General features: G+C 50.3%; 9 protein-coding genes across 9 annotated transcripts; 6 read left to right on the top strand and 3 right to left on the bottom strand.

Moving 5' to 3' along the window:
* Positions 1-643: 643 nt before the first annotated feature.
* Positions 644-2,293, bottom strand: Aud_010151 (MFS maltose permease MalP; the record flags this gene model as incomplete). Its single annotated transcript, XM_043294994.1, has 1 exon — positions 644-2,293. The coding sequence occupies one exon, from the start codon at positions 2,291-2,293 to the stop codon at positions 644-646; it is 1,650 nt and encodes a 549-aa protein (XP_043150929.1).
* A 1,130-nt stretch (positions 2,294-3,423) lies between these two features.
* Positions 3,424-5,175, top strand: Aud_010150 (glycoside hydrolase family 13 protein; the record flags this gene model as incomplete). Its single annotated transcript, XM_043294993.1, has 1 exon — positions 3,424-5,175. One exon carries the CDS (start codon positions 3,424-3,426, stop codon positions 5,173-5,175), a length of 1,752 nt encoding a protein of 583 aa, XP_043150928.1.
* Positions 5,176-5,488: 313 nt separating this feature from the next.
* Positions 5,489-7,751, top strand: Aud_010149 (Zn(II)2Cys6 transcription factor; the record flags this gene model as incomplete). Its single annotated transcript, XM_043294992.1, has 2 exons — positions 5,489-6,928; positions 7,332-7,751. 2 exons carry the CDS (start codon positions 5,489-5,491, stop codon positions 7,749-7,751), a joined length of 1,860 nt encoding a protein of 619 aa, XP_043150927.1.
* A 791-nt stretch (positions 7,752-8,542) lies between these two features.
* On the top strand, positions 8,543-9,495 carry Aud_010148 (DUF3425 domain-containing protein; the record flags this gene model as incomplete). Its single annotated transcript, XM_043294991.1, has 2 exons — positions 8,543-8,687; positions 8,747-9,495. 2 exons carry the CDS (start codon positions 8,543-8,545, stop codon positions 9,493-9,495), a joined length of 894 nt encoding a protein of 297 aa, XP_043150926.1.
* A 2,611-nt stretch (positions 9,496-12,106) lies between these two features.
* Positions 12,107-14,067, top strand: Aud_010147 (inorganic phosphate transporter; the record flags this gene model as incomplete). The annotated part of the gene is made up of 3 exons (XM_043294990.1): positions 12,107-12,185; positions 12,250-13,722; positions 13,778-14,067. The coding sequence occupies 3 exons, from the start codon at positions 12,107-12,109 to the stop codon at positions 14,065-14,067; spliced, it is 1,842 nt and encodes a 613-aa protein (XP_043150925.1).
* An 896-nt stretch (positions 14,068-14,963) lies between these two features.
* Aud_010146 (uncharacterized protein) lies at positions 14,964-15,607 on the bottom strand (the record flags this gene model as incomplete). Its single annotated transcript, XM_043294989.1, has 2 exons — positions 14,964-15,126; positions 15,186-15,607. The coding sequence occupies 2 exons, from the start codon at positions 15,605-15,607 to the stop codon at positions 14,964-14,966; spliced, it is 585 nt and encodes a 194-aa protein (XP_043150924.1).
* Positions 15,608-17,233: 1,626 nt separating this feature from the next.
* On the top strand, positions 17,234-18,154 carry Aud_010145 (uncharacterized protein; the record flags this gene model as incomplete). The annotated part of the gene is made up of 1 exon (XM_043294988.1): positions 17,234-18,154. One exon carries the CDS (start codon positions 17,234-17,236, stop codon positions 18,152-18,154), a length of 921 nt encoding a protein of 306 aa, XP_043150923.1.
* A 2,046-nt stretch (positions 18,155-20,200) lies between these two features.
* Aud_010144 (uncharacterized protein) lies at positions 20,201-21,552 on the top strand (the record flags this gene model as incomplete). The annotated part of the gene is made up of 2 exons (XM_043294987.1): positions 20,201-20,203; positions 20,254-21,552. The coding sequence occupies 2 exons, from the start codon at positions 20,201-20,203 to the stop codon at positions 21,550-21,552; spliced, it is 1,302 nt and encodes a 433-aa protein (XP_043150922.1).
* Positions 21,553-22,708: 1,156 nt separating this feature from the next.
* On the bottom strand, positions 22,709-24,576 carry Aud_010143 (uncharacterized protein; the record flags this gene model as incomplete). The annotated part of the gene is made up of 7 exons (XM_043294986.1): positions 22,709-22,839; positions 22,905-23,075; positions 23,133-23,230; positions 23,285-23,415; positions 23,470-23,971; positions 24,045-24,102; positions 24,150-24,576. 7 exons carry the CDS (start codon positions 24,574-24,576, stop codon positions 22,709-22,711), a joined length of 1,518 nt encoding a protein of 505 aa, XP_043150921.1.
* Positions 24,577-24,839: the final 263 nt, after the last annotated feature.

The raw sequence follows: 24,839 nt of genomic DNA, 5'->3' as shown, positions 1-24,839 counted from the left end.
GGGTAAGGTACTTATACTTTGCAAGTAGCCAACTCCCGTGGTTTAAGTCAAAGCCTTGAAGATAAGGCAGTTGAGACTAGTGCCGCTGATCAGGAGGGCCTATGTGGGTTTGATGAAGAGGCACCGGTGCAGGTTCTTACTGCGATGGAAGGTGACGAGACGTATACTTGTATCTTGTTTGAGGATGAATAAGTAGATTTTGCCGATGCATTCCCATGTATTCTAGTACTGTACTACTTGGCCGTTAGAAGATAACAATGCTGTTTCTGATCTTTGGGAACCATTCGTTCAAGGAAAGCCAACGCGCAGCCCAAGAAGTTCAAATATGTACCGGGTGCGAAAAGAATGAAGGGGCTGGTTGTTTTGTCTTCGGCCAACTCCTTCCCAGTATGGCAAAATTGAAAATCCGAGGACAACTTCAGCAGCTTCAAGCATTCTAACTTTGTGACTGAGAGCAGCATTACTTTGTTGATGTCTTCAAAATAGTAGTCTACCACGGACAGGAGGAAAAATGATATCCAATTGTTGCTGGCCGCGTACTCGCGCGCAATGCTACTCTAGTGCGTTTCTGGTTCTGGCGCTTTCAACCCTCTCCCAGATCATCATATACACAGAGTATCGGTACAAATGAACCGTTCGGTAATCAAACGCCACTAGCAGCGAGCGGATCAACCTTGTGATCGCTTCTTCTCTCCACCAACCCTGTCTCGGCAGTCGCAAACTCCCGAGTGCGGACCCTGCGCTCAAACAGAATATCTAACTCGGCATAGGACCGGCCCTTGGGTTCGGGGATGCGGAAGAACGCCCAGATCAGACAGCAGGTGCACAGCGCCCCCCAGAAGAACCCCGACTTGCCTCTCCAGTTCCATGCGTCCACGTTCAGCATGTACGGGATGATGATTCCCGAGACCAGGTTGATCACGTTGTAGAGGTTTCGAGCTAGCACCACGGTCTTGGTACGGAGTCGGGAGGAGGGGATTTCGGAGACGAGGGAGAAGCAGACGGGACCGATGGTGGAATCGTAGATGAAGGTGTAGACGAGGAGCATGGAGCCGGTGGCCCAGGAGATGGAGGGGGAGGAGTGAGGGATGGAGATAAAGCCAATGACGAAGAGAACGATGGCGAGCAGAGCCAGTCCGCCAACATACAGCGTGCGACGACCGAAGTACGTCAACAACGTCCAGGAGAGAAAGGTCCCCACTACGCCGATGGCGTACTGGACGAGCGACATGGTGAAGGATTGGGAGACGGCGAGGCCAGCACGCCGGTAGAAGACAGTCGAGTAGCCCATGAGCCCGCCGCCGCAGAGGCTCTGCGCGGCCCAGACGAGACACGCGATCTCCGTGCGGCGCAGGTCGCATCCTCGGAAGCAGTCCACGTAGGATGTGCCTGTTTCAACCTGTTTTTCCAGGGCGTTGGTGTAGACGATCATCGACGCGGTCTCCTCGGCGTTGAAGTTAGGGTGTCCGGCTACGGCCAGCCGGTTGAGCGCTTTGACGGCGTCTTCTCGGCGGTCCCTGCGGATGAGCCACCAGGGACTCTCCGGGGCGAGAAAGACGCCGATGAAGATGGGGACGGGCCAGACCCATTGGATGGCAAAGGGAATACGGTAAGCCCACTCGTCCGTGCGCCCCTCCAGCCCTTTGAGGACGCCGGAGGCGATCAGCTGACCTAGGACCCAGCACAGATTCACGTAGGTGGTGAGATAGCCTCGAATAGCGACAGGGCATACTTCCGATGCATAGGTAACGGTGAGGGTCTGGTACACGCCAAGGGGGATACCCATGAGCAGCTCGCCGGCTACGAGGGTTTGTATATTCGGCGCAAAGAACAGAATGAAGACAAATCCCACGGTCGCAGCCAGGCAAGCCATGAGGGTGCGCCGGTACCCGAAGCGTTCCGACACGATGCCGTTGATAAACAGGCCGATAATCTGACCGCAGCTCATCGCATTGGTCAAGGCCGCTTGCCACTTGGCAGCGAGACCGTAGTTTCCGTCCGACATGATATGGCCGTACTTCTCGTTGAATTGGGGGTAGGCGAAGAAAGAACCGATCAGGACCACGTCGTAGCCCTCCATGATGATGGCACAAGACAGAAGAATAGACCAACCCACGGCCTTAGGGTAGATCTTCAGTGCTTGCCAAGGTGTCATGCTGTGTTCCTTGTCCAGGGCCGCCTGGGCCTCACTGCTGGCCACGAGATCCGAGTGGCTCGCAGGCTGCGGTTCGGACCTGCGCGAGCCAGTTTCCTCCTCCACATGTTCGATTCGGGCTGATTTCTCGACCTCCATGGTTTGTGATGAGTTAATAACGAATATATGTGTTGGAATTGTTGCCAGGCAAGGCCAGGCCCGTGGAGAGAAAGCAGGAAAAGGCGCCGCACCGTAGGGATGTGCGGGCCTTTATATAGGACGAACGCCTCGGTTCGTACTGCAGAGTCCAAGGGGCAAATAATTTAGAGTGATTATTCTCGAAGCTGGGCCCGTTCGCAAGCCTTAAAAGTCAGACCATTCGGTCCGATGGCGGTCATTGGCCCTTGACACAAGCCCCGAGCTTAGTTGACGGTTTAAGGCGTGTGGCAGGCTGGCAGCAAGCTGGAAGGGTTGATGGCAAAGGGATGAAGGGATGTGGGGTAGTTGGTAACTTCCAGGCTTCCCCGGATTGTCGCGGACCCTCGATATCCCCAGATTTTATCGATCCGGAAGGAGGTGTCGACCATAAGACGAGCCCAGGGACCAAGCGGCAGTTTAGACAAGTTTCTACTGTCTGAGTTCCCCTGGAATTCGCCCCCCGTATATGCCCCAAACTGCGGCCAAATTTTCACACCGGGACGAATTTGGTCGGGAGGCCGGAAATGAGGTGGTTATTGGTAGAATGTCGGACCGACTGTGGTTTCGTTTCTTGGCGCTAATGCACGCTCTAACTGAAAGTAGTTTGAAGCGTCCTTAGTCTTTGCGCTTGTTGTGTGAGGGGAAACCTATGTATCCAATAAGATGGTGCGGGGGCGCTCTGCACAATGACCTTGGACGAATCAATCACACGGAATAGATTACAATTACACCAATCAGAATCAGAAGTTGGGAGCAAAAGTGGGGATAGGGGTTACGCGTCTCAGCTCCTGATGTGCTGGGCTAATCATGAGGAAGACTCTCTCGCTTGAGGTCTGACTCGTTGGATGAGGATAGAACGATAAGGCGAGTTGTTTGTTGGCACAGATGCAATGGATAACTCGGACCGACTTTAAATCAATCAGAGTCGGTGGGAAGGGGTTGACAACTGGCAAGATGGCCGATCACCATAACTCCATTGTTATATATTCCAAGATATCTCAATGTTATGCAGATACTCTGAATTCTCCACAGCTTAGATAGTGACTCCAGTCTTGGTCATTCGTCCAAGTACATCATCAAGACCTGTAACTATGTCACCCGGTGAAAAATGGTGGAAGAATGCCATCATCTACCAGGTCTATCCGGCCAGTTTCAAAGACTCGAACAATGACGGAATGGGCGATATCCCCGGTATCATATCGCAACTCGACTATATCGCTAGCCTAGGGGTAGACGTCGTCTGGCTCTGTCCCATGTATGATAGTCCACAATACGATATGGGCTACGATGTCTCCGACTACGAGAAGGTGTATCCTCCTTACGGAACCGTTGAGGACATGGAGACATTGATCGATGCCTGTCACCGTCGTGGACTACGCATCATCCTAGACTTGGTGGTCAACCATACCTCGCACGAGCACAAATGGTTCAAAGAATCGCGTACCTCGAAAGACAGCCCCAAGCGAAACTGGTATATCTGGAGACCGGCCAAGTACGACGCCAATGGCGATCGGAGACCCCCCAATAATTGGCGCAGCGTGTTCGGGGGCAGTGCTTGGCAATGGGACCAGACAACACAGGAGTACTATCTTCATTTATTCTGTGTCGAACAGCCTGATCTCAACTGGGAGAATCCCGAAGTACGACAGGCCGTCTATGCTTCAGCCATGGAGTTCTGGCTCAAAAAAGGTGTGGATGGCTTCAGGGTCGATACAGTGAACATGTACAGCAAGGATCCATCATACCCCGATGCCCCCATAGTCAACCTCAAGTCGGACACCCAGGTTGCCTTCTCGTTGTTCTGCAACGGACCGCGCATTCACGAGTATCTGAGCGAGATGAACGACGTGCTGGCCAAGTACGACGCCATGACTGTTGGCGAGCTTCCAGAGACACACACTCTCGAGGGAGTGCTGCGGTATGTCTCGGCCGCCGAGAAGCAGCTCAACATGGTCTTCTCGTTTGATGTCGTAGACCTCGGCTTGGGCAAAGAGTACAAGTTCCTGACCACGCCGCGAGGGTGGACCTTGCCCGACCTCAAGGCAGCGATCAAGCGGACGCAGGACATCCTCAAGGGAACCGATGGCTGGACCACGGTATTCATCGAGAACCACGACCAAGGCCGCTCTGTCTCTCGCTTTGGCTCAGACAGAACGCACGGACTCCGCGAGACGTCTGCAAAGATGCTCGCCATGTTCCAGTGCACGCTGTCCGGCACGCAGTTCATCTATCAAGGGCAGGAAATCGGCATGGTTAATGCCCCAGAAGAATGGCCTATCGAGGAATATAAGGACGTCGATAGTACCAAGTATTATCACATGGTGCGCGAAATGACGAATAACGACCCCGGACAGATGAAGACGGCCATGAAGGCTCTGCAACACCTGGCTCGAGACCACGCGAGACTCCCCATGCAGTGGAGTGCCGCAGCCAATGCCGGGTTCTCTCATCCGTCCTCGAAGAAGCCGTGGATGCGTCCCCATGACAATCACAAGGAGGTCAACGTGCAGGTACAACAAGAGGACCCGTCCTCCGTCCTTTCATTCTGGAAGCAGATGATCCAGCTGCGGAAAGAGCACGCTGATCTCTTCGTGTTTGGCATCTTCGAGCTCTTGGACGAGGGAAACGAGAAAATCTTCAGTTATCTCAAGATCTCCAAAGAACGGTGTATGCTGGTCGTATTGAACTTTTCCGAAGAGCCACAGCCATTCTGGAAGCCCATGGAGCTCCAGGGCCGGGATTTAAAGCTGTTGCTTAGCAACATTGGCAAGACTGTAAGCGAGGAGTGGGAGTTGCAGCCGTATGAGGGCCGCGTATTTGAAGTTCAGGCTATACCCAATTGAGCGGACACATATCCAAATAGTACTAGCGTTAATTACATTGCCTTTTGACTAAAATGATTTGTTCTCTGCAACAACAGCCTAGGCATATACCCAAAGTAGTATAGCCTCTGTTCCCCAGCATGTGGGGTCGGAGTTCCTGTTATTCTTAAGATTTAATGGCCATTTTCGGCACTGTCAAGCTGAAACTCTCGCCGGGAGGGTCCACTGGGCGTCTTGGTCTTCTCATGTGCGGACGCTGGACTTAAACGACTGATAGGATGAGGCAGTGAACAAGATCCTGTCATTAGGCTTGTCTGCTCGTCTAGCCGCCGCGATGGATACCACACGGCTGAAGAAACCGCAGGTTTCCCGAGCCTGCGATCCATGTAGACGACGGAAAGTCCGCTGCAATGGCCAACACCGGTGTCAGCAATGTGAGCATCTGGACTTGGTCTGTACGTATAGCGACAACCAACGCGCGCGATCGCGCAAGAATGCTCTCCGTCGAGGGACTGTCATTTCTGAATACAAAATTCCCGCGGTGCGGCACCTCAAGAGCGAACATGTTTCGACGTCTACGCTAGTCCCACCCTCATCTCTCCCAGATTTGAAGTCGGTGGCACTGTCGACCTCCTATCTGCATAGTCTCATCCCGAAATACATGGCCTATGTGTATCCTTTCAATCCGATCATGACGGACGAGGAGATCCGCGAGTCCATCGGCAAGATGGCCACAGATAGAGACCATGCTGCCTTTGTCTACGCCTTTACCGGCGTCACCATTGACCTGACACAGTCGAATGCAGCGACATCTCATGTGTCGGAGCAGATCAACGAGCTCGCCGGCCGCGCTATCCAGCTCCGGACTCCGTTGCTCCCGGGTTTCCGACCGTCGATTCTTCGGGCTGTCACAAGCGTGTACATTCAGATGTGCTACATGAGCCTGGGACAGTATGACCTGGGCTTCTTCTACTTGCGCGACGCGATCAGCATGGTGCATCTCCTACGGATTGAAGACAAAGCCGTCATGGCCAGTCTTGACCTGACCGAGCGCTCCCGACGACAGAGACTGTATTGGTTGTGCTTCGTCCATGAACGATTCATGTCCATCTTTCACTTTTCTCCCGCGACGCTGTCTCCATACGCGCAATTTCCCGAGGACGATCCCAGCCTCGATCCCAGTATCTCCCAGGGCTGGACCCAGGTGATCAAGACATTCCTTCTGCTGGAGCCGACCTTCATCAGCCTCTGGATCGGTGATCGAAGCCAGGTGACGGTTGCATGGGTTGAGCAAAAACATCGGGAGCTCGACGACGAGCTATGGGAACTCGAGGTGTCGATGCTGTCGGATCTGCAGCAAGCGGACCTGGTCGTGACGCGGCAGTGGATGCGGACTCTACTTTGGCAGATGGCCATGTCAAACTGCCTGCTGTCATCTCATGCTTCCTGTCCATCGCTGTCGCTCGAGATGCCGCTCCGATTATCCTGCCAGCTACGCCAGTTCCTCACTAAGATCTCACAAAACACGATTCAGATCCACGGGTCGTCGATTCTGAGCAAGCTATTGGAGATCATCAATACGATCGCGGACGTGGTTCTTCATGGGCCACAGGTGACGCTTGAGGAAACTACCAGTCGGATTGACGATATTTTGTTTTTAAAGGACGTCATCTTCTCCTTCCGGAATTTGCAGCAGGTCTCCAAGAAGATTCTGATTGAGAAATTGCATCTGATCCAGGAGCGCTTTGCGCATATCAAAGTGGCGTCGCAACTGGTTTGTGGGAGGGAGGCATAATGAATGCATATGTTTCGGCGTGTCTGCATGATGATGATTATACCCTTTTATTATGGCGTTGTCTGCAACTTCATTTGTGTACGACAAAGGACTATCTTGAGCAACAAATGTTGGATGTATGAAGCTTGCAGTACCACTATTACGATATAAGCGTGCCATGGAACAGAACAGTCCCTGTCTACGTCAACTACAACACAACGTCCTTCAACCCTCTTCCCATACGAGAATTACTCATATAAACATGGCAACATCATCCTTGCCAGGCAGCTCTGTTACTCAGAATAATAACACGACAAATCCACCTTCCATCGCCGACCTCCATAATAACACCACATTCCCCACCCTCTGGTACCGATTGCACGTTCTATTGTACGACCTGCAGCACTTCAACCAGCGGCCAGACTCCCGCGAGCGTCTCGAGACCGTGACCGATCTCTTTTACATTGGATCACCATACTTCATCGACGACGAAACTACCGCCATCAAGAACACCGCTGTTCATGGCAAGACACTTGCCCAAATCATCGAGCAAGAACTCCAGGCGCGGCTCGAACGACGCAACAAGAAGCGGGTCGATAGCGGAGACTTTCGAGTTTGCGCTGCTCACGACCTTGCCCCTATTCTAGCCACTACGCTCGGTACGAATTTGAAGCAACTAGACAAGGACAAGCGCTTCCTTTTGTTGATCAACTCTCGGGGGTTAGACCTTGGCGACGACAAATGGGAGGGACTTGCTGCGAAGTCATTTGCGCCGAAGAACAAGAGGAAGAGAATAGGCATCGAAGGAGATGACGCAGGTTGATGAGAGATGACTCTCAATGAAGATGAGGATACCAATAACAGGCACATTTGGAGTGCGACTGTATTTACTTTGCTGGGGAGGCTATTGTTTCCTGTATTATTCCTCAAGACAGGGATACTTCCTGCATTGAAATGACCTACCTCCCCAGCTTTTTGTCGTCGGTGATCTCCTACGTATTTGGGTGAAGGTATAGTTCCTGAGTATTACTCCTCTGTCTTATGAGAAGAGGACTTTCTGGTCTTCTCATTATGACTGGGACGGCTAGATGCCCTATGAATTCAGTCTTTCTTGACCTTTTCAAGCTATCCTCTTGTATGTTGAGGGGAATACATTGAAACTTTACCCTTTAACCACAGCTGAGCTGCATGAATGATTTCCACTGTGATCTCAACACTTTTGCTCGCATTCTGGCAACTGTGGCTATGATTAGTGGATTCCACCTCCGTAATTCTAAACTTTTGCACATGAGGGTACCCGGGATTATCCAGAATCCAGCATACCCAGATAACCTCCTTTTATTTTACCAAGTTCTACTTGTTGATCCTGTTGAATCGGGATAATCTGCTTCTTGACAGTGACGGTAATACCTGGTAAGGTATTGTATTATGATTGTACAATGATGTATTCTATTAATAATACAAGCTGTCGGCTCTAGACCCTGTCTTAACTCCGGATCCACTCAGCCGGAGCATCAGCAAAATGCTTAAGACTGTCAGCCCCCGCTGGGTATTTTTTCCCTTACCCTTCAACTCAACGCTTACGCTTCGATTATCTGCAGACTAAGGCTAATCATGCCGACTATTTCCTCCCGGTCCGTGTCATCACGTCGAGCTCTCCTGTCCGGTGACAATCTAGAGCCCGACGATGATTGGTCCGGGTTGACTGATCCTGTTGAACGGCGGAGGAGACAGAATCGCATCAACCAAAGGGCTTATCGTAAGTCAAGCCATCGCGTTCTCATCTGTAACAATTAGCGTTCGACTGACGAGAAATAGGAAGACGAAAGCAAGCTCAGCGACGAGTGCAAACAAGTCATTCCAGCCCGGACTATTCCCTCCCCACTACCCAGACATCACCCTCAACCGCAGCCTCCATCTCGAGCACAAGCACCAGCCCAAACAATCAAATCTCGCTAGTCGCCAAAACAAATTCCACTCCATGCCCCACCACCAGTCAAGTCCAGCAATACCTCAACAGATTCGTTCGCACAGCCTACGAGAGCTACGTCCTCGGTTCCCCGACCTCAGACCACCTCCTAACCCTCAGCAAAGTCAACGTCTTCCGGGCCTTCGCCAGTATCATGTCCCTACTAGGAATGTCGCACACCGAATACTGGATGCACGACGACGCTCTCTCCCCCTTCCCCACCATGGGCCCAGGCTACATCGACGAGCAGAAACTTCCGCCGAGTCTCCGACCGACCCGCTTACAGAAGACGATCCCGCATCACCCATGGCTGGATTTCTTCCCGATCCCGAAAATTCGAGATAATCTACTTACAACGGGGGAGGACAACTTCGACGACTGCCAACTGTGCATTGATATCATGGGGTTCTGGGACTCGGGGATGGACGCCTGCTGTCTGCTGGTGTGGGGGGACCCCACGGATCCGAACAACTGGGAGGTAACAGAGAGGTTCCTGCAGAAATGGCCCTGGGTGGTCAGGGGGTGTCCTGGCTTGTTGGAGTCGACGAACAACTGGCGGCGGAAACGGGGGGACAAGTTGATCTTTCGATATCTGTAGATTTAGCGATTTCTGTCACTGTTATTAGTACTAGTAATGAACTGTATGATCTATGATGTCTATATCTTCACTTAAGCCATTTGAGCTATCGCTGACCAAGCAGTGAGCATCATCGCAGAATGGAAGATCTCCGATGCCGGCAGAAGACACTAATGCATCCTGCTTACGCGCTAGCTGCACCTTAATTCCGACAACCAATCAAATGACCAGATTCGAATCTGGGTTTCGTCATGGAATCTTTCAGTGTGTGTTGAAATACCCCGTATTGAATTGTATCGCCCTCGTCAAGGTATCTCTCCTCTTGAGGAATCTACGAGGAGAGCGACCTGGACAGAATGAATAGTTGTTAGCTAAGACAGGGAGTATGATAGAGGAGCCTACAGCCATTAATCTTCAATTTAAGGATGATCATCCATGGTACCAATAGTTGTTGTGGTAATTTGGACCTGCCTTGTCGATAGCCTTCACAAAGATATATAATTGAACCATCTTCAAGTGAGTATTCCTCTATAAGCCGGTGCTCCAAACACTGTAAGGTAGGATACACCATGTAATAAGCTCAACGAATGCAGCACTGGTTATAGGTTGTATATTTTTGATCAGTGACCTCCAATGCGGCCAAACCATATTATACTATAGGTATATGGCAGTTGAATTGCTTCATATATTCCCAATTGGGTCTAAAGGCCTTGGTCGAATGAAACGGTACAGGAACGCAGTTTCCTGTCTGGGGTAACTAGACACTCCGATCAATGTATGAATTGGTTCAAGACAATGTTGTCGATAAGCATGCAGTAGTGCTTATGGTTCATTATGTAGCTTATATTATATAGGCACTACCCTGCCGTAGGTTTTCTGTTTTACATCACATCAAACATAAAGCCTTGGAGCTGTCTGAAAGCATTCCATAACAAGTCGGAGAATATTATCTGCTAGGTGCATTGTCTCCGATGCTTGCCACTTTGCCAACGACTTGAACGGTTGAGGGGATTTCTAAGTTATTCTGGAAACCTTTCAGGATTTGTTGTACGTGGACAAAGGTTACACTCAAACCAAGCAGGGATATATGTTAGAGGATGCCAACAACACTGCCAATAGAGGCAGACCTTGTTCTACATCACAGACGACGTTCATTAGACAACGCACTGAAATACGACACTAGTCTAGAGACCGAGGCACGTATAAGTCAGAATATCTCCAACATCTTGAGAGCAAGGGTGTCAACCAAATAATCACTCGACCAAAAAGCGTCTAGACGACCATTCCCAGCGTAGCATGAGTGACAGTGAAGAAATGTTCAACAAAAGGTATGCCAAGAGCTGGTCGGCATCTGGTTTAAAGGAAGTAGCGCAGGAAGGGGATCAGAGACATACACACGGAGTAGCTACCAAAACATTTGCCACAGCGTGGCTGTATCCTCGACTATCATTCGACCGCATCTGATGGAGTCCGAATCTAATCCAGCGCAACAATTCGAAACAGCATGTGCTATTTGAGCTGATATAATCAGGAACGACGGCTAGCTCTGAGCTGCGGACGAGTGTAACGCCACCAGTGTTGCGGATTTGCCCCCATCGCATATTACACCCTCAGCTGACTGGGGCCAATACGAGTGCTCATCGCATTGACGTAGAGGAGACGCGTTGGAGCAAAGAAGGGAAAATGAAGTAAATTGAAATGCACAGATCCAACATCCAGCTGCATCCGCTGACAACCGGGTCATGGATCGCAGTATTCCTCCGGTTGCCTGATCGCAGGAGCGCAGAGCAATCTTCATGAACCTGTGCAGCTTCACGATAGTTTAACCTGCCTGTGGCAAGAGGTCAAGCGAAACCAACTGACGGGGGCAATTGAGCACGTGTGCTGCCATGGAGGGAATAATTCTGCGAGAGCTGGTGTCTTCTTGCAGCGCCAGACGCGCCATGGCAGGTAATTGCATCTTTCCAGAACTCTTCTTTGCTCTCAGTCATATTTGCCCTGTTGACGTGGGAGCACACGTGGAGGAGTCCCCGCATTTGATAGGTCGATGGAGTAAACCACGCCAAGGACCGCCAAGGCGCGCCGAGACTCCACCAAGAGCACAATTCAGCCAATCTGCGGCTTCGTTCATGTGCCTCGACCCTCTTCCCGCTTATTAGGATGGATGCCAAGAACATGCTCCAGTCTTGCTGCTCTTGCAATCTTGCATCGCTCCGACACAAGCAGGCGAAGATAGGCGAAGCGTGCCTTGGCCGGTTGCCTGCTGAAGTCATTTGAGTGGTTTTCCTCTGCCAACCGCGGGCTTGTCGGGAAATCTCGAACTCGACGGCCCCTGGGATGCGGGCAATACCAAGACGCTTGTGATACGCCCACTTTCCCCAGGGTGCGAATCAGACAAAGGCGCGGAGGAACGTGTCAGGACAAGTATACGAACCGGGCATGATTGTCTTGCCACGAGCTCTGCGAACGCACCTGCGGCTGCGTTAGCGGACGTCTCAAGCATGGTTCCAGGCGTAGGATGAAATGTCGCGTGAGGTAGCGATGCAATGGATAAAAGCCCCGTGTCTCGCTGCTTGTGTGAATTCAGGATCAAGCGCTCAACAACTTGTCTCTCTTCACACATACAGTCAAGATGGTGCTCAGCCAATATGACTACGTCTTCGCCATTGGCACACTGTTTGCCATGCTTGATGCGTACAACAACGGTGCAAGTAAGTCAATGTCCCTCATTCCTGCTCTTTGTGACAAGGTTGGCTGACATTACCTGTTTGAAAGATGATGTGGCCAACTCCTGGGCTACCAGTGTCTCTTCTAGATCGGTCACCTACCGACAAGCCATGATCTTCGGCACCGTCTTCGAGATGCTCGGTGCCATCACGGTCGGTGCTCGGACGGCTGACACTATCAAGAACGGTATTATCCCCAACTCGGCCTTCCGCGGTGATGCCGGTGTGCAGATGTTGGCATTTACCTGTGCCCTCGCTGCTGCTTCCTCCTGGGTTATGTGGTGCACCAAGCACTCGGCCCACGTCTCATCGACCTACTCCCTCATCTCTGCCGTTGCCGGTGTCGGTGTTGCGACCGTCGGTGCTTCCAAGGTTCAGTGGGGCTGGAACAAAGGAAAGGGTCTGGGAGCTATCTTTGCAGGCCTGGGCATGGCTCCCGCCATCTCGGCCGGCTTCGGTGCCAGTATCTTCATGCTGATCAAGCTCATTGTGCACATGCGCAAGAACCCCGTGCCATGGGCCGTTTACACTTCTCCCTTCTGGTTCCTCATCGCCGCCACGATCTGTACCCTGTCCATTGTCTACAAGGGTTCGCCCAGTCTCGGTCTGAGCAAGAAGCCCGGCTGGTATATTGCTGCTGTGACCATGGGCTGCGGTGGTGGTGTCGCTATCCTCTCCGCCATCTTCTTCGTACCCTTTGTGCACGCCCGTGTGATCAAGCGGGACCACGGCGTCAAGTGGTGGATGTTTATCCTCGGCCCTCTGCTCTTCAAGCGTCCTGCTCCGGAGGGCGCCGACCGTGCCCCAGTCCCCAACTACGCCGTCGTCCAGGACGAGGAGCACGAGGAAAACGCTGCCCAGGCGTCCCCCGCTCCCTCCGATCGGACCCTTTCCGAGTTTGACGGCAAGGACCCCAAGACCGATATCGAACCCATTACCTCGCCTGCCATCCCCACCAACGAAAAGAGCCTCGTCGCCAACGAGGCTAAGCAGCTCACCTACAAGGAAATCATGGAGGAATCGAACGCGCGCCTGAACGCCCGACTCCTCAAGAAGCGAGGACCTCTTGGATGGGCGATGCGCACCCTCCGTGACAACCCGATGGGCCCCGGCGAAATCTACGAACTGAAGAACATAAAGATCCTCCTGAAGCGCATCCCCGCCATAATCACCGCCGGCTTGCTGTACGGTCTGCACTACGATATCCACGCCGCGCAGTCCGGTATCCACGGTACGCCCGAGGGAGAACGGATGGAGCGTGTCTACGCCCATGCGGAAAAGTACCCCAACGAGGTCGAGCACACGTATTCGTTTGTGCAGGTTCTGACCGCTTGCACTGCATCCTTTGCTCACGGCGCCAACGATATCGGTAACTCGGTCGGTCCCTGGGCCGTTATCTACTCGGCCTGGAAGACGGGTAACGCGGCTGCGTCCAAGGCCCCAGTGCCTGTCTGGCAGCTTGCCGTTCTCTCCGGATGTATCTCCATTGGTCTGATCACCTACGGCTACAACATCATGAAGGGTAAGTGCACCGTTTGTACTCCACGATCGAGACACAGAAACTAACTGAGCAACAGTCATGGGTAACAAGATCACCTACCACTCCCCCAGCCGCGGTTGCTCGATGGAAATGGGCGCCGCCATCACCGTGCTGGTCTTCTCGCAGTACTCTCTCCCCGTCTCGACCTCGATGTGCATCACCGGCGCCACGGTCGGCGTCGGTCTCTGCAACGGTACCCTCAAGGCCGTCAACTTCCAGCGTGTGGGTCTGCTGCTGCTGGCCTGGATCATGACCATTCCCATCGCTGGTACCCTTGGGGGTGTCCTGATGGGCCTGTTCATCAACGCTCCTCACTTCAAATCATAAAATTTGTTTGAAAGTGTTCTATTCGCTTTTTCTTTGTGTTATAGACTGATTGTCTGCGATACCATCTGGGCTAGGTTTAGGGTTAAGGGTTTACCATAATTGATTCAGATATTGATACCATGCTATTAGCAATGCATTCGAGTGGAGTGGGTAGAGAAAAGCCCTAACTTCGCCATTGTTCCCAAAATTCATAGGTTTATATCGTGTCGTAGTCTTAGAGATCTGCCTTATACAGTCAGCAGCACGAAGCCATTGTCAATCACCAAGGCTGGAAGTGGTTGAACTTGGTTAGCTCAATGAAGATAACCGGTTTTGATAGAGTTTTTATAAGCTATAAGGACAAATTCAAAATGACAGATAACGATACAAGCTCGGTCCCATGCGAACCTTCAAATGACAAAGATCAACCCACATCAGACGGCGCTGGATTTCGGTTAATAGGAACGATTCAATAGGGCTTGACCTGGACACTGTGGCTTTCTCTGTTGAAGTTACATTTGCTTAGAGGCTGGTCGTAGTTTGAGGCTGCGTCTAGAAGGGTAGATAAAGCCATGGGAAATACACAATACGATCGCGAACGAAGCAGCATCGACTTGGCTGATAAGCCATGCACATCCTAGCCAGTATCTGCACTTTTGAATAACCTAAGTCCATCCACGAGCTTCCCATTTCTACTTTTACAAGAGCAAAACAGCGCCTGGTCCAAATATGGATCTCCTTGATGGCTGACATAAAAAAATTCCAAAAAGCCAACGCAATATCAACCACATCGACTATAAATAGCAGTTAAAAAGTCATAAAACACACGAATGGTAGGCAAAGGGACCAGTTATGCGGGAAGGACACCGCTACACTACACGGGTCTACAGCTTTATTCAATCCATAGCAGCCGTAGATTAGTTCCGTCCCAGTAATTTGGACGTCTTCCGTTCTGCCTTCGAGGCATTTTTGGCCCCAGCCCTAAGAGTCTCAATTGCTCTTTCATGCCCCTCCTTTCCTTTCTGGCCGTCGTACGCATATGGGTATTTATGAGCAAACCCAGATCGGGAAGCAGCAGCACTGGAAAATGACGGAATGATGTAAGTGAATGAGCGTTCAGATATTGTGTACGTACTTACGTGTTAGCTGCCAGCCTGGTGTCATGCGAAAGGTCACGAGCCATTTCTATATTCTGTCGATAGTGGTCGTCGTTTCTCGGAGTTTTGAGGAGAGTCTTATATTTGCTGTCCGTCTTTGCCTTGGTCTCTGAATATAGATCGCCATACTTCTTATATTCATTATAGTCCTTCTTCACATCAGAAGTATATGGCTGTGGGCGCTTGCCGTAGCGATCAGGCGTCACAGGGTGCCTGATATCACCATAGGCCAAAGATGCTGAGCGCTTATTCTCGACATTGGAAAAGTTCGGACCGTAGTAGCTCGGCCCAGGTCGTTCACTGCGATGAGACTTGTGATAAGACACATCATACTCTCCGTCCGAGCCTCTTCTATCCAAGGCAACTCTCTCCTTGTTCCAGTCGCGAGTCTGACCCCGGCTCATTGTGTATCGCACAGTACAGCAGGAAAAGGGAAGCCGAACAGGTGATGGATGTCGGACAAATGAAAGGACAGCTAGCAAGAGCAAGAGGTCCAGGGCTTTAGAGAATATACAAATATCGGCCAGAGTATTCGATGATCTCGACAATGTACAGGCCTACCCAGCTCGTGGACATACGGATCTTTATACCTTAGAAAAATCTCCTCTACAATCTAGAAAGCCATGATCTGCTGCCAATATAGATTAGCGCTTTAATTTTGAGCGAAGTACCTGGCGCGCGCATAGGAATGATAAAACACATATTGTTTTGCTAGTGCCTGATATACTTGCATTCGTTGTCATCCGTTCGACTTCGCAGCCACCCCGTTATCTCACGACCTATTTTAAGCCCAACATCTCGCAATATCCTGGGTTGCACTGCTGTTGGATGGTGCAATATCTCCTTCGACGAGACTTCCCAAAAATATCAGACGACTCGCTGCCTACGACTTGAATCCCTGGAGAAGGCGGCGTCTATCTTTTGTGTTGCTGTACTAACAGACGATGGGATATCTTATGCATCTACTGCTCCTTCCACAGTTAGATAATGTTCATTTGAAGGCAATCTCCTAACCATGTTTTATAGGCGAGTAGTAGATTGCTGAACACTCTATCGGACTCGGTCCATGCAAGGCGTTTATCGTAGTACATGGGAACTAACATCATTCTTAGAGGAAGCGTTCCTACTGTCACGCAGTCTCGTAGACCGTCTATATTTTCAAACCAAACAAAAGCCTGATAGGGCTAGGGCAGGGATGTATATTGATGGAGTACCGCAGCTATGGGAATAAGTCCTAGCTCGATAAATGGGCTCCGTGCATGGCGGTAAATTGACGCGCAACAGGCAAAGGGGGCACAGCAAACCAGTGGATGACAGTGAAAGAGTCAAGACAATTTAGCGCCGACTTTATTGTTGAATGCCCAATATGGAGACGAACATGCTTGGAAAAAGCGCCAGCAAAGCGCCCAGTGAAGACGATCCTTGCCGTATTACATAAGACGCCTAAAGTACGGAGTCATATGCCTCTCTGCTGCAGCTAACAAGCACATCTTCCTTTTTCTCCTCCCTCTTCGACAGCATTGATGTATGTCCTTACCGGAACCTTGACCTCGAGGAAACTTTACGGCGTCGTCAGTATGGAAGACTTAGTAAGATCCATGAAAAAAGCTCTGTCGGAATCACAAAATAGAATTATCTAACCAAGGTAACAGAGCCGGCCAACGTTCGAAGGTTTACCAGTGGAATTGCAGATTTCTATCTTATTCAATATCGATGACCTGGATTCCCTTCGATCGCTTGTATTTGCATCACCAACATATCACCGAGCATATCAGCTCGTGAGACAAGAACTTCTCTACACGCTTCTACAGAGATCTTACAACGGACTTGTAGACATCGCAGATGCTGTAGCTGCTGTTCGGTCCAGAGGCTTATACGCTGTCAAGCTATCGAATCGCGCAAAAATTATCGCCTTATTGGACAGCCGACGACGAAGTGAAGAAATCCGCCGCCTTAGATTGTCTTCATGGCCCTTTCCAGACGAACCTGCTGATATTGAGGAGACAATTCAACTACTGCATCTCCATAGAATGGCTACTTTTCTCCTCGATGATTACTCCAGGACAGCAGCCCGTCCTGAGTGGATGGACTTGGAGGAATGGAAGAATGAAATTCCACTGACCCTAAGCAGAATGGAACAGAGACGCTTTCTTCGAGCATTCTATCGGATGCAGATTTATGGAAACATATTCGGTCACATAGAAATTCCCCTGGGGGCAGATGACGTTGAGGAAGAAAATGACTGGTTTGCTGATACTCGTGGCCGGACGCCTACTTTCACGGATGAAGAAACGTGGCGTCTATTCTTCGGACCCATGGCGCCATGGGAAGTTGAAGAATTCAGCTGTTTCTGGCAGCATTGTTATCATCGATGGACAGACCCATACCGTGAAATAGCAAAAAGCCTTGCGGCTTATGCGGCTAATGGTGTTATCTGGTTCAGCGATCTTCCTCCCGAAGAGCGGCCTCCTCTGAATCGCTGTGGGTTGGATGTTGACCATCTGCCTGTCCATGAAAATGAACAGAGAAAAATTTTAGCCCACATGGTACCAACATTCCTTGTGAAGATGCTTCGTGAACCAGATTTTAGAACTCGCCGCGACTTGCTTCTCGCCAACACGGTTATTCTTAACCATTCGTTTGTTGATTATTGGCCTAAACCAAACTGGGAAGATCCCGGAGCGTTGCCTCTTCTGTACCCTGCTGATAGATTCAACTTCGACACAGATGTCAGTGGTCTCAAGACATACTTAGAGACGCTGCCTCCGCACGAGCGGCCTAACAACGCCTGGATGCAGCGCTGGCTTGATGCGGCGCTGGAGTATCCTCAAGTCTTTGAGGATATGTACTCGTATGCCCCGTACTGTCGGTGTTGGGAATGGGGATATGCTATTTGGGACGAGGAAAGGCTCATTGAATGGGGCGCCATGGATCATCTTGAACTCCCGTGACACGTGGCTTGACACCTCGATTATTATTGCATTGTTGATTCGGATATTGATACCACTCTATTAGCAATGCATTCGAGTGGAGTGGATAGAGAAAGCCCTCATTCACGCAGGGGCAACTCCCATTGAAGCCAGAGCAGCCGCTGTCATTTTCTGAAGTAGAATTGCTTACCGCAAGGTGATTCTCTTGGTGAGATGAACAGCTTGGTGCTGTCGTCCGGTCGGAAGAGGGAAATAACCTCTCACTGGCAAAGGACCGGGACGCCGTTGGAGTCTAGTATGTAGACATATGCATCTCCTTGAATGGATTTGTCCTTGGACTCTGGTCGATATTCGTGAATGTGAACGAGAGCTATTCGTGCCGCTGATGTCTTGTTCGGAATGCTGATGTGGCTCCCATGCCATTAACAATACAATGGAAGAGACTACATCTCATGTTAATGATTCAAGACCAATAAGCTCCAGTGCATGTCTCGCCAACTCTCTTACTCGCTCAATTCTCAAATGCAAGACGCCCAAATTATGTGCCGATATATCCTCGCCGACGGACCCCTTGGACAATGAATGACACAAACTGCGTCGGTCTCGGGCTTCAAACTTCTTGCAACTTGCTTCCCACCTTCCGCACAAACCTGCGCATCCATACAATAATTCTGTCCTGAATTATATGCGAGGGATGTGTTTGATGCGCACTCCCCTGAACCATGACAACTCTCACCCAGCTGGATTCCTACACAGGTTGCAAATCAGAAAAACAATCCTTACATACTCCACTGGTGGCATGTTATGCGCAGAACATGCTTTGTCGATCAACTAGTAAACCTAATATCTTTCAGGTCATGACCTAGCTCTGTTGGGTTCACACTGTAGCAACTGTCATCTACCGCAAGTTTACCAGCTTGCATCATTACAATTATCAACAGGACCTATTGCAAATCTACATAATGCGATGTTAATAGACCCAACCACTAGATACATCAGTCGAAAGATCACCCGTACAGGATGGGTGGCAAGAGATGTAGAATCCAGCCCCCTTAGCTCTTGGTTTGTTTCTTATAAGTAGCTGGTGCAGAGATTTGTGAGTCATCCAATGGAATGTGGTTAAATTTTCGCCTGGTAGTGTACGGGATATAGGCAGCTCCATCGTTTCCCAAGTGGGCACGGAAGGGACTTCTCTCCTTGTTGCTGAATACCCCGTGTTATCATGGCCTACGCGAGCAAGACACAAGACCCATATACGATTTGCTTCTGATAGACATATATATGAACAATATCAGGAACTCGGTGACATAAATTGTACCAAGCACAATGCATTAATCTATTTGCATTCACCTCAAGTTTGTCTCATGCTGTCGAGCGTCAATGTATTTTTCTCCTGTAATTCCGTTTAGCCGCCAGCATGCGAACGGCCAGATAGTCTATTATATGGAACAAACGTGGGTGCTCATGATGCCGCATGGAAGATATTATCCACGATGCAAGCTATAGTGATTCCCTGGATAGAATATCCTATATAGTCGACCTGCTTGACCGGGGTTCCCTCGGGGAAGCGCCGCATAGCGGTTGCTGCAAATGGATACGCTCATATTGCCCATTCTAATTTTACGCTCGATTTCCGATAGAATGCTCAATCAGACAATGACTCTCTATATTAGTCAGTATGGCAACCTGCCAGGAGTCGCTGGTATGGCATATTGTACTGGCGTACATCCTAGGCGCCTCGCCGCACGATTAATTGCGATCATGTGGGATGCAAGAAAGTCAGATCCACCAATATGATTGCACATGGAAGAGCTCCGGCGGCAAATCAGTGATGGCTAGTAGAGGCGCAGAAATTGAGTGGGTAAAGTAGGTTATCGTCTAAGCGCCGCTGTATTTCTGTTGCAGATCAGGAGAAGAAGGCTGAGATTGTCAGGTTGTCCAGGCGCCGTCGTCTCCATCTACTCTGTACGGAGTAGTCCCTTTCCATCCTTAGCATCCATGTTTCATTTCTGCATTTATCGACTGCTGCCATAAAAGCCTACGACTTGACGAATGATGATGATGACGATGGTAAGTACACCACGGGCGTTGCGAGAGAACGATATCTAACAATGGATTAGACCAGGCCATCACTTGAAGGCTTGCCGGTGGAATTACATATCTGCATCTTGTTTAAACTCCGGGACCTGGATTCTCTGCGATCCCTTGTCCTTGCATCGCCTGATTATTATCAAGCTTATCACCTGGTTAGAGATGAGCTTCTTCTGAGCATCCTGCAATCTTCACATGATGACCTTGTGGATGTTGCAGACGCAATAGCTGCCATCCGCTCCAAAGGACTGTACGCTTGCAAGCTATCAAACCGGGAAAAGATCATTGCCCTCTTGGATAGCCGACGACGAAGCGAAGAGATCCGCCGCCTAGGCTTATTATCTCCATTTCCTGACCAACCGGCCACTGTCGAAGAGACTGTTCAATTATTGCATCTCCATAGAATCGCCACTTTTCTCCTTGATGATTACTCGAGGACAGCGAGATTTCCGGAGTGGATGCCCACAGAGAAATGGAAAAACAAAAGTTTGATCCTATCCAGGACGGAGCAAAGGCGCTTTTTCCGAGCATTCTATCGGATGCAGATTTGGGGCAATATATTTGCTCACATTGAGCTTCCCCTAGGCGCAGACGAACCGGAAGAGGAGAACTACTGGTTTAGGGCCCCTGAGGGAGTCCCACCTGTGTTTAAAGAAGAAGAAGTATGGCGTCTTTTCTTCGGAACCATGGCGCCGTGGGAGGTGGAAGAAATTGCCAGTTTCTGGAGACATTGCTACCATCGATGGGCGGACCCATATTTCGAGGCTTCCGACAACCTTTTATCTTACAATGTTACCTTTATAAGTGATATTCCGCCCGACGAGCAACCTCCCTTGATGCGTTACTGGGACGACTGTCGCGATCTCAAAATTAGAGAAGGCGAGTGTAGAGAGAGTTTAGCCTGCATGGGACCGTCATTTCTCGTCAAGATGCTTCGCGAACGGAACTTCCGGGCTCGGCGAGACCTGGTGCTCGCAAACGCCATAAGTTGGCATCATTTCTTGGGCGAATATTGGCCGAGGCCGGATTTTGAAATGCCAGGAGCGTTGCCCCTTCTCTACCCTGCAGATAGATTCAACTTTGGCACGGACTTGGACGGACTCAAGGAGTTTTTGAACACCTTGCAACCGCATGAACGACCTAATGTCGCCTGGACGCAGCTGTGGCTGGGAGCAGGGCTGGACTACCCAGAGGTGTTTGTGGATATGTTCTGCTATGGCGAGCCTTCTTCATGTTGGGACTGGGGTTTTGCTTTATGGAGTGACGAAAGGCTGGTTGAATGGGGCGCACTGGATCAGCCCAGTCTCAGGAGAGACGTATACACATAGTAGATTTCCACAGGTCTCTGAAGTGTGATGGCTGTGTGCTATATGAACTTGAAACCGTCAATACCAAGATGGATGGACGCCAACGTCCCTATTCTTTGAAGATTGCTAGCCTCGCCAATTCTTACTCAATCGTTTGGACTGACGTATCTTTTATCTCCAGATTCTGTCTTCTAAACTGTAGTGCGTTCCATCACCTTCATTTTTCATCCGAATGCCCGATCATATAGAAGCATAAATCCAATCATAAGAGAGATGCAGTTTCACCCCCTTAAGGATTCAGCAACCACCTCCACCACCTCCTCCACAGCCGGCAGTGCTGCTTGCCGCCCCTGCTCCCACAGCGGCCACTAGTCCATGGTTACGGCGCCTTTTCCGCCCGTTTCGGGGCTTCGCGCTATCATAACAGTAATTGTAGTTGTAATTGTTTGAACCAGAGCAGGAGTGTCCGGGGTGGTAGGACCGTCGAGGAGGAGTATATCTTTCGTCGTCGTACTTGGATGAACCGAAGCACATTGTGAGCGTGTCGGTATGTGGCTAGGCTTGTTCGAGTGGATTTGATCACCTAGGACGTAGAATCTGGAGTTGAAACTGATTGGCTTCGGTTTCGGTATAGGTTGACTGATAGACGAGGTTCACTCTTCTGGTATGTCCGAATGCATCTCTGGGGAGATTCATTATGATTTATATATATTCATCGTCATGCAAGTATTTCGTTGACTAGGCAGAGGTTCTATTGTTCCTCTACAAGGCTGAATGATCTGCATTACGGTGTTTGAATACCCCATATATTATTACCTGCTGCTTCAATAGGTTGACAGTACATTATCGGGGTATCATTGATCGACACCTTGCCACCTGGGATGCTGCCCTGATTTTGTTACGAGGCAGTGCAGACGCCCGAGGCGCCCCATTCTGTATTGTGGCCTCATGTCGATCGCAAGGCTGAGGTGTGTTCTGCATGACTAATAATAAAACACTCTTGATTAGGCAAACAATTTATATCAACAAAACAAATGCTCGAAGTCTTAACAAACCACAGCCACGCAGGGATCAATCTCCGCTTGCTGAATACAAATATTCACACATCTAGGCTACTGCTATCCTCAGTCCCAACCCGACTATGAAACATTCCGCTGCTTCTAGTGTGACCACCACGTCAAGGAGAGCCTTGGGACCAGATGTCTGACGGAATTGGAGGTGGATTAGAGCAAATAGCATCATATACAGCCGGGTCTCGGAGACGGGCAGTCGGGGTGTTATTAGCGAAGAGTTCGACAAGAGTCGTGCCTATAGAGTGGTTTCAGCATACTGACAGTGGATTAGAGAGAGACAATAAAGCATAGGGACTATACCGTTCGGATTGTACATTGGCCAACCCATCTTCCTTGACAGTCCATCCCTCGGAGACTTGATGAATGCCGTCCACGCTTTCTGAAGGTAATCGCTGGCGGCCACTTCGTACCACTGCGGCTTCTTGTGAGGCTGGAGGTGCCTGTATGACCCTAAGGCAAGTGCAATATCCGCTGTGGCACATTTCTTGTGAGTGAGACGCATTTATGCTACAGGGATATATAACCGACCTTGATGGTATGGCCCCAGCCATGGGAAGAATGTCACAGTTGGGAAGACTCCCATGTAGCGATACCGCCACACTGGAACATGATGCTTCGCCCGGAATCTGGGTCTTCGTTAGCAGCCTATACCTGCGGCACAGACGCCAGGTCTATCTTACAAGGCTTCTTGGGACATGGGGCAATTGAAATATGTGGTTGTGAGGATATCCGAAAGGGTCTTGTTGACGCCCTTTTCAGAAAAGTTCAGAACCCCATCACCTTCATTGTTGGTGATGCCCATCAGGACAGGCTGTCACAAACCAAGTTAAAAATTGACATGTACGAGGACCGATAAGACACTCACCACATTGGCAAAAGAGCCAGCTGAGCCTAGACGGCTATACTCCTCTGCAGAATAAAGCGTGATATTATCGATCATCGGCGCCCCTCCAGTCGTACCGAACGGGTTGACTGTAAGGTTGGAAAGCGCTTTGTGCAGAATCGGCGCAGGGACTGATTTCATGCACCTTAGCTCATTCGTTCTGTTTGCAGCATTTCTGCATCCAAGTCTCTCTGCTGCCTGAATGAACACAAAATCATCCTGGGGCCCGACATATTCTGGAATCCCGCTCTGCAGGATCAGACCTTGCACGATCGGGTCATCTTTGAATGCATAGGTCAGCAATGCAGCAGAGTCTGCACCTGCAGATTGGCCACCAAGTGTGATTCTGGCTGGATCGCCACCAAACGCAGCGAGGTTCGCGCGCAGCCATTCCAATGCAGCTCGCTGGTCCCGAATACCAAGATTCTGCTGGTCAATTGGAATCGCGGGAGAGTTGGGAAATCCGAACACGTTGAGACGGTAACTAATGGATTGTGAGCCCTCTAACATATTGAATGGAAAAGCAGCACGATGGGTTGGACAGAAGGTGTACGAACTTCAGAGTGACAACGATGATATCGGGCTGGTTCGCGACGAGGCCGGTAGGGTTAAATACTAAGGCTGGTAAGCATGAGTGATATGCAAGCGTGCAAAGGACCTACATGGAACACTGGCGCCTCCCTCATTGAATGCACCTCCATACAACCAGACCAAAACTGGCAGCAATTTGGATTTTGGGCGTGCTCGTGGTGCGAAGATGTTCAGGGACAAGCAGTCCTCCGACTCCGGGGTAGTCGGGGCTAGATTGTCCCCTAACACAGTCTTATACCGAAACTGATAACAGACAGGGCCGAATTGCGTTGCATTGACGATTGTATGTTCGTCACCGGTGTCAAGAGGCTGTGGAGGGCGGAATCGAAGATCGCCTATGGGAGGTTTGGCGTATGGGATCCCAAGATAGGCATCTACTTTGTCGTGCACTTGGACACCGTGGAATAATCCTTGCCGGGTCCGGGCTGCAATATCTGGCAGAGCCTCGAGAGTAACAGCCAGCAAGCTGAGAGCTGTTAAACAATGGATTGTCTTCATATTGCAACTGATTCCTCAACCTGGATATTGTCACAGAAGATACTTCGACGACAGAACAGGCTCAATTTATATTCAGTAAACCCAACTGTTTCTGCCATTTTTGGACTACGAGTAGTACGTAGACCCTTTGATGCTTCTACAAGATGCGAACTAAACTAAATGCGAGTGCGAACCGTGAGAGTGCGAATACGAACAAAGCCCACTCGAGACCGTCGACAACCAATCAAAGGGTGCTCCACCTCTCTTTGACCGTGTGTTCCCGA

The sequence above is a fragment of the Aspergillus udagawae genome (assembly GCF_001078395.1).
Source record: "Aspergillus udagawae IFM 46973 DNA, scaffold_8, whole genome shotgun sequence".
In the NCBI taxonomy this organism is placed as follows: Eukaryota; Fungi; Ascomycota; class Eurotiomycetes; order Eurotiales; family Aspergillaceae; genus Aspergillus; species Aspergillus udagawae.
Note: the sequence above shows the minus strand (reverse complement) of the source record. Positions and strands in the feature narration are given on the sequence as shown.